The sequence below is a fragment of the Dasypus novemcinctus genome, chromosome 4 (assembly GCF_030445035.2).
Source record: "Dasypus novemcinctus isolate mDasNov1 chromosome 4, mDasNov1.1.hap2, whole genome shotgun sequence".
NCBI lineage: Eukaryota > Metazoa > Chordata > Mammalia > Cingulata > Dasypodidae > Dasypus > Dasypus novemcinctus.
In genome coordinates, this window is record NC_080676.1 from 77,584,210 (window position 1) to 77,599,002 (window position 14,793).

The window sequence follows — 14,793 nt, forward strand, 5'->3', positions numbered from 1 at the left end:
TGAAAAGATTAAAAACAAGTTAAATGTTCACAGTAGGGGTTGGTTGTTCAAAATTTTATCACACATCTAAACAAAGGTATATATATCCATTAAAAATTAGTAGCTCTGTATATATTGATACTAATAACATCTAATATATAAAAATATGTGAAAAAACTAAGGGGCAGAAAAGTATGTTATAAAAAAGCATATATATACATATCTGTTTATAAATGTATAGATTTTCTCTGGAAATATACACATGAAATTGGCAACTAAAAATGCCTCTAGAGAGGGAAATGGAGGGCCACTGGAGGTTAGAAACTTGCTTTTTATTGCATATCCTTTTTCTTTTTTTGTACTATTTGAATTTGAATCTTTTACTATGTACATATATTATCTATTTTTAAAAAACTAAGAAAAAGAGAAATTCCATTTTGTAAACTAATAATTGGCAGGTGACACAACTCTATTTCATGTGAGTTCATTAGCCAATTGACTCAGAAATAGTCGCCACTGAAAGAGCTGACCCACAGAGCTGAATGTCTACACCAGGAGCTGTAAAATCCACCCTAGGTATGAGATCCTTGACACAAATATCTCCACTTTGTTTATTAGAATTCCTATTACATAGTGAATAAAAGGATTAAGATGCATGATATAACTTAACAGAGGCCAGTAATCAAAACGCAAGTATTTTCATTCAATTTTCTCAATCTTGGTTGTTGCTTCTTGTGCAGTAGCACAACTTACAACCCCCAGAGACAGTATAAGTAGATACAGCCCCAGGGACTGGAGCTCCTGAGGGCTATGGAGACACACAGGTTCTATCCATGACAGATGGCTCTGGAGTTCATTGCCTTGCCAGCAGGCCCTACTTTGGAATTTGTGCTCCCGAGTATGATAGAGTTGGACTCAGATGTGACCTCTCTATACATGCCTCTTCTGCCACTTTTACTGAACTTGTGATTGGTGCTGGGACTTGTGTATGCTCAGAAGACTTGAATCTCCAGACTGTCCATGTGCCAGCTGGGCTCTGAGCCTCAGCAGAGTTGCAACACCTACTCTCTGGTTCATTGGACGTACCCAGATCAGCTGATGGGAAGGTGAGAAAGGTCAACCACCACACCAGGAAACCAAGAGTGTCTACAACTGCAAGCAGGAGAATCGCATCCATCAGCCATGTGGGATCTAAATTCCCACTCGATTTAGAGGTGGAGTGGACATTGCCATCCCAGGGTCCACACGATGGAGGAATATAATACAGATTTAAGTGTACTTCCTGGTATTCTACTATAGAACTGTTGTGACTCTAGCAATGGAAGAAATTGTATCACTGATGTGGAGACAGTGGTCACAGGAGTTGCTGAGGGCAGGGAGAGAGAGGAAGAGATGTGATATGGGGCATTTTCAGGACTTGGAGTTGTCCTGAATGATATTGCAGGGACAGATGCAGGATACTGTTTATCCTGCATAACCCACTGATGAACTGGGGAAGTGTGTGAACTACAGTGTAAACTATGGTCCATGGTGTATTCCCCAAATGCAATGCATGTATGTGCCTTACTGATGAAAGGGGTTTTTGATGTGGGAGGAGTGAGAGTGCGGGTGGAAAGGGAGCAGGGGTGAGGAGTAGGGTATATGGGAACCTCATGTTTTTTAACGTAACGTTTTGTGTGATCCATTTATCTTTAAAAAAAGACAATAAAAAATTTTAACATAAAAAAAATTATAACCAAGAAGTTGTTTTACACTTACTGGCTATGCTGAAATCATGTTATTTCAGATATTGAAGAGCCAAAATAACTTACACAGGAAAGGGTTAAATTAAGATCAGAATCAGAAGGGGAGAAAGATAACTGTGTCAGGAATTATTTGATATATTCACTGTGTCCTAGAACATTCATTAAATAGGAGCTGAATATTATGAGCTTGAATGTGACTTCTTGGTGGCGGACTTGGCCCAGTGGTTAGGGCATCTGCCTACCACATGGGAGGTCCTTGGTTCAAACCCCGGGCCCCCTTGACCCGTGTGGAGCTGGCCCATGCGCAGTGCTGATGCATGCAAGGAGTGCCGTGCCACGCAGGGGTGTCCACCATGTAGGGGAGCCCCAAGTGCAAGGAGTGCGCCCCATAAGGAGAGCCACCCAGTGCGAAAGAAATTGCAGCCTGCCCAGGAATGGTGCCACACACATGGAGAACTGACACAACAAGATGATGCAACCAAAACACAGATTCCCATGCCGCTGACAACAACAGAAGCGGACAAAGAAGATGCAGCAAATAGACACAGAGAACAGACAAGGGGGGGGGGGGAGGGGGGGCAGGGGAGGGGAGATAAATAAATAAGAATGTGACTTCCATTTGAGTTTTCAGTTTCCAGTCTGATACAATATCTTTATATGCTGGTCTTGCAGATCCAAGGGGTGAATGTCATCTATTGAAAGTCAGGCAGACAGGATAATTTCCTCCTCGTCAGAGAAGATTCAAACTACATGATCATTAAATATTTCCATGACTATCTATAGTTCTGATACTAAAATTATAATAAATTGCCTTTAAATTAAAAATTCAAGATAATTTAGCAGAACAAACAGAATCGAAGTGCCAAGGCAGATTTTTCACAGAAGCTAATAATATTTCACAGGCCTACAATTTAAATAGCAAAAAACAAAGTCCTGTGTAGCACAAAATACAGTTAAAGTGGATGTACTTCAAGTACATGAATTGAATTATAGCCCTGAAAGTACTTCTATCCCCCAATTCCATTTCTAATGGCAAGTCAAATTATTAAACTTTAGGGAAGCAAAGCTATATGAATACATTTTTATTACCCCAAATGCTCAAACTTCAGGTAACCAACAGTTATAAAACAAATTATAAAACATTAAATAGTTGTCTGACTCTATTTATATAAAATGTAAATATAAATAAATTTATAGAGATGGGATTAGATTGGTGGCTAGGTAGGGCAGGGGAAGGACATAGGGATTGAGAGGTGATAGCTAAGGGGTAGGGTTTTCTTATTTTTTGGAGTAATGAAAATGCTCTAAAATTGACTACAGTGATGAATGCACAACACTGTGATTAGACCAAAAGTCACTGAATGTACACTGTAGATGGATTGTATGATATGCGAATATGTCAATAAAATTGCTTAAAAAGTATATCATGGGGAGCCAATGTGGCTCAGTGGTTGAACACTGGCTTCCCATATACAAGGTCCCAGGTTCAATCCATCTCTTACAAGAATAAGAACTACTTTCACTCAATATTTATGAGCTTCTTAAAATACCATCAATAACAATAACAACTTCATAATCTTGAATTGATATAGTTTTAAAAAGTAATTTTTGAAAATGCTTTAAAATATATTATTATATTTGATCATTCAATCACCTATTTGAGGCAGGTAAAGTAAATATGGATGAAGTGATGAAATGTTCTGAAAGTCAAAATGACTATTTAGAAACAATATAAAATAGTAGTGCTAATAATAATATAATTAAAGCCCATAGACTCTAGCATGTTTTCCACCAAGCTACTGTGCCAGACTGAAAGAAACAAATCAGGCTTGGTATCTAGCCTTGTTTTGTCTGAAACTTTTATACAATAGTATTGTCACATAAGATTGTTTACCAAATTTGCATTCAGCATAAGGATGGCAGTGATCCCACATAAGACAGAATCAAAAATAGAAAGCATCAAAAGGTTACAAATAAAAAGGTGAACTTTAATAATAAATGTGAAATGGGTCCAAAAAACTCACTGCTGAAGTATATAATAGGGAAATATCAGCTTAAGTCCTACTTCAAAACAGTTTATCAGATGCCTATTATGTGTAAGCCATTATGCTGGAGCAGTAAAAAGGATACAATCTATCCTCAAATCACTCCTAACCTAAAGTAATATGATAGACACTTATTGGCTCTGCAGCCATTATACGCACAGTATTAAACAATTATTTTATATAAGAAAGCTAAGTTTAATCACAAGAAGCAACAACCTCCCAGTATTAGGGGCCTAGTAAAGCAGGAAAAATGTGCTAATCCTATTAACAGTAGTACGTTGTAAGCAGGACCCTGACAAGCTAGGTAGGTTAGAGACAGGCTGGTAAGTGGTGTGGAATTCATGTCTGATGAGGAAGAGTTGTAAGAACTGGGGTAGGGTTAGATTAAAGGTGAAAGTCAGACATGACAGATGACTTCACATGTTTCAAGGGCTAACAGAAGAGGGAGGGAGCTGACTTCCTCTGTGAGAGCGGTGTTGCTCCAAGTCAGTTTTGGCTCAAAGGGGAAGAATTTCCCAGGCCCCAGAGCTGTCCAGCATTCCAACATGGAATAGGATGCTCTGTGAGGAAATGAATTTCCTCTTGCTGGAGGATTCAGGTTGAAGTTAGATGAACATATATCTGGGATATTATAGAATATATCCATTTTTTGAATAATAAATTGTATCATGTGATGGCTGAGGCCCATTTCAGTAGATCAATAACAAACTTAAATACAAGTAGGTATCAGAGTGTAATCAGGATACTAAAAACAAAAATTTTATAGATGCTTCTAGGTGACTAAGAATTATAGAGAATTAAAGGCTTTTTAAATTTAAAGTGTAAAATAATACAACAGATTTTTATTATGAATTATTAGAATCAAGCAATTTCTCTAAAGAATATGTTTATAACAGTACAGTTTACTAGAAAAGCTTTTATGATTATGCATACTGACAATATGAATTTCATATTAAAGTTAGGAAAGTTACCTGGGGATTATTAGATTTTTATTAAACATATTTCTAAATTCTAAATTAAATTTTATAGTATAAGTGAAAATGCTTCTTTTGCAAATAAAGACCTATATAAAGAGAAACAGTAAACATTTGTGATTTTTGTTAACTACATAGTTTTTCATAGGTTCTGAATATGTTGATTATACAGAATATTACAGAATAGTTATAAATGTGTACATACACACAAACATATATACATTACATTTCTTTATCACTGAACTGTGCCTATCTTCTCAGTCTCATGTTTTCTTCCTAAGAAACTACTGCTGTGGCCTTCATGATTTACCATTAACTAAAATATGCAGTATGTGAAACTAAGGTTCTAAAAGAGGATGTGGCATACTTTATTGCAATATTCATTCTATGCTTTTCTTTCCTGTGTGTTTAATAATTTGCTGGTATCCCTTGTTTTGCCTCTTTGCTGGCACAGTTTAGCCCTATAATGGTTGACAGGTACATTTACAAATCCTTTATGGTAGGAAGGCAAAATACTTATCTCGCAGAAATAAAGCACAACTAATAATCCATTGAAATAGTGAGCCCCGAGTTAAGAGTCTGGTTATGAAACCAGATATCATAGGTATAGGTCTCTCAGTAACCTTCAAGTTCCCAAAGAATTATTTATGATTCTGAAGAAGGCAATGTACTATTAAACCATGGGACACTAATTGATCACCTGGCCAAGGCTTCTAATTTCAAGAAACACAGATTCTACTTGAAGACTCAATTCTCTTCTTGAAAATCTCCAATAGATAAATATTACATGATTCATCCTCAATAGGCTCTTTGAATATTTCATGATTCTTACATTTAAGGAGTTTTTTCACAAATCCGTTTTCTTTTAATTTATGTAAAAGTTTTCCTTTTTAAATTAGTCTTAAATATGAGTAAAAGTCACTTTTAGCCCATTTAGTCCCTTTTTCTTAATTGAAAAGAGTAATTAAGTCACTCCTTAGACTTCTTTCCTTAAAGAGTTCATCACTCTTTTATGAGTTTTCTCATTTCTCCCCATTTTTTGGCAAGTACATCTTTTCCTCCTTTTGCATGGTAAGATAATGGGACACAATAATTTTAATAAAGGCAAAAAAAAAAAAATTGATCCTCATTATTTGTGGATTTCGTGTCTGCAAATTCACCTGATTGCTAAAATTTATCTGTACCCCTCCAAATTAAGTTGCAGTGTTTTCACAGACATATATGGACATGCGAATAGCAGTAAAAAAATTTGAGACACCCAATGTGCATATTTCCAGCTGAGGTCACATGGCCACTCTCTGCCTAGTTTTAGCTCTCACACTCATGCTGTAAACAAGTGTCCTTTTTATGGTATATTCAGTGCCACAGTTTTCACACTTTTGTGCTTTTTGTTGGTGATCTCACTGTTTAAAATGGTCCACAAGCATATGCTGAAGTGTTGTCTCGTGTTCCTAAGGAAAGAAGGCTCTGATATGCCTTATGGAGAAAATATGTGTGTTAGATAAGTTTTGTTCAGCCTTGTGGTGTAATGCCGTTGGCTCAATATTATTGAATTAAGAATATATATTCTATAAATTGTCTTTAAGTGTAAACACATAGAAAACAAGATTATTCATTGAATTGCTGACAAAAATGTGACCAGAGGCTTGCAGGAACCTTGAATTTGCCTAGGAGCAATGATTCATTATTCGCTAATCCAGTGTTCACAGTGACTTTATAGTACATAATTACCACAAGTGACTAGAATTGACCTCATGGAAATATAATAAGAGGATTACTCTCAAGCCCATGTATATCATACGTCAGATGCCTTTAATATAATCAAGTATATTTTCTTTCTTTAAATATCAGTTGGTGTCTGTACATCATCAGGTATCATTCTAGAGCTTGTGCCTAGCTAGTCACCCCTTCATACCCAAGTCATTATTTCTTTCTGACATCACCATCTGGGCATTTTAAGGTAGCTTGAATTAGATGAATAACCTCTCCTAAGGCAACTTCTGTCTGTTAAACAGCCAAATTATATTGTTTCAGCAAATTCAACAACAAAGTGCTAACATTTTTCAAAATGCTATTTTCAAAGCACTCATCTGTTCAGTAAAAAATGACTATGTGACTTGTGGCTAACAGGGCTAGACTTCTAGTTCTCCAATAAGGAGAATAATGCATTTCTATAATTTTGTTGGTAGCATAAGCTTCAAGATTTTGAAACTGACATTATCTGTCAAAAAGTTATTTTTCCTATTGTAGCTATTTCAATTAATGAAGATACAATGCAATTTTAAATGTTGACTTTCTCTTGATAGCCACTAACAGGATGGTGTAAGCATGTTACATATATCAAAACGGTATGCCTTTAGATAGAAATGGACTACAAAAAGATTGCAATCAAAGGTTGTAATGACACAGCAGTAGCACTTATAATACATGTGGTTAAAAAAATTAAGTAGTTTTTAATTTATTGTGCCAATAGTCATTATTAATACATGTATTTTCAAACTCTTTTCATATAGATTCTTCTAACATGTAAAAAAAAATAATAGAAGTATTGAGTTTGCTAGGCTAGGGGAGAAAAGACTAGATGTTTTCCTGATTAAAATAAGAATGAGTCTGGTAAAAAAGAAACATGAATTTGCCATTACTGACTTTAAATACCAGCCTAAAGGTCTAGATTTGTCTATAATTAGATTTTGTATTAAATTCCCTTTCAGGAAACCTTTCTTACTTAAAAGGAATTAGGACAGATTTTTACAATAGTAGTGCGAGTATCTGTGACAGATTCATTCAAATTATCCACTGTTACATGAACATGTGCCCTTTTGCCTTCTTACTGCTAGTGCTGAATAATAAACAGTGATCTCTGATTGCTGTCTATCATTGGCAATAAGTTGTATTTACTGAAGCTCACAATGGAGATAATGTACACACCATTCATTCATTCATTTCTGAGGTCCTGTGATAGGTACTGGGGTGGAGGTGGGGGACAGAACTGATAAGGCATAAATCCACGCTCCAGATTTTCAGACTGGTCGGGGAGGTAAGACATCTACTCAAATAATATTAAGTGCTAAGTATCAGGAAAGAGAAGAAAAAATGCGATGATAATTCAGAGAAGGACTATGAGCAAATTTAGTCCTTACCCCAGCGTTCTTGCATTTTTTTATAGGTAAAAAAATGCATCTTTCAGAAGTACCTAAAGTGAGATTCAAGCACTGACTTGCAACTGAAATCAATAGTGGAGTTTATAAATTCAGTGGTTGCTAAGAGGGCCACATCAAACTCAACCTTTCATTTCTGGCCATGATTTAATTTAGAATTTTGTTTTCCTTTCTGTCCAGTGTAATTATTTTCAGTGACAGATTGGGAAAACATGATCTTGACCAAGTTCAATTACATCAATTTTCTTTCAAGATTTCAAAAGATATCTATTTTTTTCCAAACAAAAACATTTTTTCCTGATTAAAAAAGTAAAACATGCCCATAATAAAAATTCAGATAAAATAAAGAGGTAAAATATTAAACTCATTCTTAATGCCCCCACTCAGAGATAAAAGTAATATTATGTTAAACAGAAAATATATAAAATTTAATGAATGTACTACTGTATAATCAATATCCTATACTTAATTCAAGGGAAAGAAATCTGTTCATTATGTACCCATAACTAAATTCTTGTAAATCTAACAGATGGTTACTTGACATACAGTATCATAAAAAAATCTGAGTGTAATGCCACGAATAAGAAGAGTTGTAAACTAAAACTGTTCCACCAGAATGTTGTACAACTGCTAAATTATGAAACAATACTGGAATATATTTTTAAAAATTTTGGCCCAGAACACTTTGCCAAAATTGCTCAAAACCTCCAATATTGGAATGTTAGTGTGTAAAAAGTATAGTTTCCAAAAATGATTACTCTGGACAATAGGCTTTATAGGTAAAGCAATTCATGTATTAAAGAAAGGGACTTCCATCAGGATGTTATAGAATAGAGGTTTCCAAACCTTCTTGGTTCTTAGCACTTATAGTGTCTTGGTAATTTTTTTGTAGTACCCCTAGGCCAAAAGAAATAGCTAACAGTGTATTTATTAAGTAGTTAAGTCCAAACAATGTAATAAATATATATACACTTACAACTTAGTAGCCATTTTAAAATAATACCCATAAATTGAAAGAAAAACAATAATTTTGTTTCATTCTTAACTACATTTACTAAAGGAATGAGTGTGTCTGATGGTCACAGCACAACTTCTCCCAAACCTTGGAATCAGATTGGACACACCACTCTCATTTCCTGTTCCACACTGACTTTTGTGTGGTACTTGCTTTTAATCTTAGCAACTGCCCCAAACCAACTCTGCTAAGTTACGATGTCATCAGAAAGAATGTAGCATGATCTAATGCTAAAATTGGGAACAGCTCTGCTAGAGGTTGGTGCAGTTTCTGACAGATGTCGAATATCACTCTGTTTCTCTTGGAAATTTAAAATATCCTGTATTGTTCCTGCACATTTGCTGTGGCACACCAGGGTGGCTGCCTTCGTACAATTTGGGAACTGAGGGTAAAGGGCAACCTTATCTCATTGCCCTATTATCATTGGTATGAAGAAAGTGGTAGGTACTCCCAAATAAATAGCTGTCTTTGAAAGATTTGATGCTTCTGCTGTGTAAGCTGCTGGTTCTTTTATTACAGAGTGCATAGATGCAAATTGGTGAATGTGGCATTCCTCATGTGTGCAGACAAAAGGAACCCTCCTCCTCACTAATGGGTCCCACATAACACACCGTATATGCTACTGGGCAACAAGGCCCCTAGGCAAAGCCTCTTTGAGATTCTCATTTACTTCTGTTCATACAAATGCTTGCTTATTACCACCTTTATGACAAATAGTGCTACAGTTAAATACATAGTATGAAATGTGGCTGAATCTTACTTGCAAATGGCATAAAAAATAGACATCTAAAATAATCTTGTTAGAGGGAAGGAAGAAGCAACGACAGAGTCCTCTTGGTTAATAAAAGTAAACTAATTCTAAACTGACCCTGTGATAGGCAGAATACAGGCCCCCAAAGACATCCATGCCCTAGTCCCTGGAACCAGTGAACATGTTACCTGGCAAAGGGGATTTAAGTGCAGATGGAATTAAGGGGGCTAATCTGCAGACTTTAAGAGAGGGAGATTATCCTGGATTACCTGGGTGGGCCCCATGTTATCTCAAGGGTTCTTAACAGTGGAAGAGGGAAGCAGAAGAGGAGCGTTCAAAGGCAGATGCAACTATGGAAGAAAGGCGGAGAGATACAGCACTGCTGGCTTTGAAAACAAGGAAGGGGGTCACGAATCAAGGAATATGGGTAGTGCCTAAAAGCTGGAAAAGACAAGGTAACAGATTCTTCCCTAGTTCCAGCAAGGAATGTAGCCCTGCCCAGACTTGAATTTAGGCCAATGAGACCTGTGCTGGACATCTAACCTGCAGAACTGTAAAATAACAAATTTGTGCCACTTCAGCTAAATTTGTAGTAATTTGTTACAATAGCTACAGAAAACTAATACAGACCCCAAAGTGATATTGTTAATAACAATAAAAAGAACAGTAGCTACAAATGTTTCAGATCAAGTAGATAAGTAAGCTGACTATAACATACTTCCAACAAATTGTTTTGCATTGAAATTCCAGTAAATTGTTTTGCATTGATAATATAAATGAAACTAAATATAAAATAATCCTTTAAGTTTTGGTTTCATCTAAGAATTTTAGTGAAGTATACATCAAACCTCATAGCTTTTTGCCTTTGTTACCTTTTCATTACAGTTTAACAATGATGTAATGAATATAAACAAGATAAAAATGTTTGTATTATGCTCTAATATGAAGTTTTTCAGTACATGAAATTTTTCATGCTATATAAGTTTAAGCTATTAAAATATTAAGCTTATTTTCTATATGCCAGAAAATACCAATTAAAATATTTTTAGTTATTTCTTGGACTCTCTTTAGATGGGATGATGGTTTGATGTCTGCACAAGGGATTTTATATTTGACAATTACTTATTGAAATCAAGAAAAAAAATCTATACCTATAATTGTACTTCTGTGAACTGAAAATAATTTATTTAAAATTAAAAAGTAGTCTATGTTCACCTGTGGTTAAAGGCAGGTGTGTGATGCTGTTCAAACAAGTCAGAGTGAACCACGTGGATGACAGTGTAGCTCCAGAAAACAGGAGGAGAAGAATTAGTTTCAGCATACCCCTAATAAAATCTGCAAACCTGAAAAAGAAACAATGCTCTATTAACTGTAACTGGATGTTTTCATACCATTTCATTCAATGACACACTTTCATTAATCATTCATCAACAGTTACTTGAATAAGTTTCCATCCATTCTTTTGAAAGTAGGGTTTTTATACTGTTTTATTTTTCCTGACAATTTTTTTGCATGTGATAAATATTATTTCTCTCACAAAACACACAAAATATCATCTCTGAGATCTATAACACATGGTGGCTCCTGAGTTTTAAAATGTTACTTTTATTTTCTTTATATTTTTCTATAATTTCCAAATACTCTATCATGAGCACATGTTATTTCTAGTTTCAGAAACTAGGTTCATTTATTGACATAAACTTGCAAATACGGCTCTCCCCAGAAGTCAGACTTACTTAGAACAAATACACATGCCTACATCAGAGCGCTCAAGGCCCTGCCTGATCGGTACCTGCCTCTGCTCTCCCTTTGCCTTACTGTGCTCCCATCAAATAGCCCTGTTTGTTTCTCAAACACATTAAGGCCATTTCCCACAGCAACACATGGCTTTTGTACTTGTTCCATCTGCCCAGAAGTCTGTACCCCCAGACCTTCACTTGACTAACTGCTGCTTATCCTTCAAGTCACTCAGGTCTCAGCTCAAAGAGGTCCTTTGTGCTCACCCAATCTAACTATCTACCCACTCTGTTTTGTTTTCTTCATAGCATTGATCACTGTCGGAAATTCTCTTGTTTTTGTCATTTCCTTACTTGGCTATTTTTCTGTCTTCCCAACTCTAAGCTTCATGAGAGCAAGAGTGTAGCATCTGGAATAATGAATACTATCCTACAGTTTGTGACTGAGGTTTTATAGCATTTTCAGTTCTCAAAATCCCTGCTTTTCCCAGAATTAACATGAAACTAAAAGGCATCTGGTAGAGATACCTGTCCTTTAGTTACAACTTAAAATTTTCTGTTTGCCAAATGCTTTTTCTCATCTGCTGATAAACTGTTGATTGTATAGGCACAATCCTTGGGCTGAATCACTCCTATTGTGGGAAAACTGAACCCAACTCAAGTAGGACATTTACCATGCTTTCTCCACTTTGTTTATTTTAATTGACTTTCATTTCTATTTTAACCATGTGACTTCCTTAAATATTTCAACACAATATTTTGTTTTATACTTATCTGATGTGATATGGTTAGCTGTGTCTTTAAGCCTTATCTAGACTACAATGACTTCCTATGAGAGCCGATGCCATCTTTTGGTGGGAAATGTGGATGCACCTTTGCCCAACAATTTGGGCTTGTTCCCATTTATAAAAGCTCACAAGCAGAAAGTTCTTGTGCACTCTGAGAAGGGCTCCACAGCTATCTGACATTAGTGTCCCTGAAAACATCCAAAAAGCTTTGTTTTAATTCCAGCCTCATCAAACACCATTTTTCTGAATCATATTTTGATATGCTGCATTAACTTTCTAGTCAGATAGGCAGATGACCGGGATTGAAAGAATAAATCAGCTTTCTGGTACAAATCAGAGTTGAGTGAAGTTGAACAGCTAGTAATTTTCACAGAGTCTGTTCCCAAAAATAACACCACCACTGTGGTCTGCTATTTTTAGAGACTCAGTGGGTTCAAATGGGCTGACCCCATCAATGTATATTGTTAGAACCACAGTAGTACCACAGCTGACCTTTAGCAACATAATTACCAAAAATCACCCAAAGCACTCACATCCAAAATGTGAGGAAACATTTTGGTAATGGATTGTGGTGATGGTAGCATAACACTGTGAACGTAATTAACAGCACTAAATTATATTTGAATGAAGTTAAAAAGGGAAATCTTAGGTAGTATATGTTAATAGAACAAACATTTAAAAATCAGAACTGTGCAACAGAGTGAACACTGAAGTAAATGATAGACTAGAGTTAATAGTACAATTATGAAAATGTTCTTTCATCAATTGTAAGAAATGTATTACACTAATGCAAGGTGTTAATAATAGGGTGGTATATGGGAAAACTCTATGCATGATTTTTATGTAAACTTAAAACTTCTCCAATTTAAAAAAAAAAAGATTTTAAGCCCAGAAGATACCTAACATTGATTTCAAATCCTAGAGGAAAGGCAATATTTTACTTCCATTTTAATAAATTCAAAGCAGAAATGTTCTCATTCTAAATTTTCCCTTTAGTTCTATGTATATATAGTTAAAATTAAGGGTTGGAAAAAAGAAAATAAAGATAAAGGAGCATGCATGTGAGATGGCATTTCTGATTCATGATGGTTCCTTCGTTGACCTATTCATTTTCAGAATAGGGCTTGGTTGATGATGATTCATTAAAATTGGTTGGGAGATTTAACTGGAAAAATTAGGTGTGATTCTTGACACATGTGATAGGTTGATGTATTTCAGTATCAGTGTAGTGATTTCCTTCAAAGAGTGATCTTCCTATCCATCTTCTTTACCTTTTAGTTCTTATTCTTACATTTCTAACTTGTAATAACTTCAGAAAAAGTGATTTAGAAATTATAGTGTCAATTTATTCTTTCATTATCCCAGAAACGCTATGCAAACTGTAAGTTCTAGATATAATATTATCCTGTGTCAATTATGTTTAAGAGTTTAGATATTGAGGCAATTTACATATCTTATTTGAACTCCCTAAATATGTAATTAGATTCTTCCCTTCCTGGTAAAGTTGACTGCCTAATTTTGTTTTTGATTAGACAGGGTAAAATGATTTGGGAAGTGATTGAATATTATCTCTTTGAAAACACCAAGCATAGTTTTATAGGTAGTTGCGACATCTTCATTGCTTTTCTTCTTTTTAGAATAAATGAGACTTTTTACTGTCTTCTAACTCATTCTAAAACATGTTGTCATTATGGGTTAAGATCAAAGGGATTCTGATGAAACTGCAAGTCTTTCTGGACATTTTCCATCAAAATGGAATAACCTTAGGGACATAACTACCAAAAAAAAAGACCAAAAATAAGTATCTGCTAAGCAGAACACAGTCTTTTCATGGAAAGTTCTGGAGATGCTTTTACAAATGATATTTTTCAATTTTTTTTTCTATTCTCAATGATAATCAATTTGACTTTATTATTACATCATGTTCTTTTGGTTCCATTTGTGCATATTGTTCTCTAATAATATTGAGAGAGACAGCTTAATTACACTGGAAATATATTTCCATTCTCCAAAAAATTAACAAGGGCCACTCCTTAGAAGGTTACTTGTAGCAGTAAATTCTATCTACTGCATGTGAATTTTCTTATAGACTGAAAAAGTGCCCTTTTCTCACCTTTGCCTATTTAATGTTTCCCTGATTTTTGATGTTTATCTAGGGTAGCCTATTTTTCCTTTGGGACTTTTTTTTTGCCTGTTGTCCATTCGTATGTTTAACATAAAATATTCTCACCTTGCCATAGCTATCCCAACAACACAGCCTCCAACTATGGACCAAAATCCAATCCAGCCAGCATCTACCTGTCAAGAAAGTGGCAACAACATTTAATACAAGATTACCATGCCACAACTTAGAGAGAATGGAAAAAAAAAAAAACAAAAAAAAACCCCTGTAATTAATATATTAATAGCTAGATGGCAATGAATCTAGGAAAAAGTATTTAATAAAATGAAAGGATTCATGTGTGACTAATTAATACAAACTTATCTAAGTAAATATGTCCTTGATTAACTTTTATTGCAATATGTAAGTCATCTAAGTAATCAACCATCAAGCAAATATTTTTCACATATATATTATATACCTAGCATTGTATTAGGAATT

General features: G+C 35.1%; 1 protein-coding gene across 1 annotated transcript in view; it reads right to left on the reverse strand.

The window, feature by feature from the left end:
• The window catches only part of SLC49A4 (solute carrier family 49 member 4), a 140,635-nt gene that overhangs the window by 14,419 nt on the left and 111,423 nt on the right, over positions 1-14,793 (reverse strand). The window contains exons 6-7 of the mRNA XM_004467150.5: positions 14,422-14,489; positions 10,883-11,010 (exon numbers count right to left, since the gene is read on the reverse strand). Coding sequence (XP_004467207.1) covers positions 10,883-11,010; positions 14,422-14,489 — 196 coding nt within the window. The remainder of the gene's footprint in view (positions 1-10,882; positions 11,011-14,421; positions 14,490-14,793) is intronic.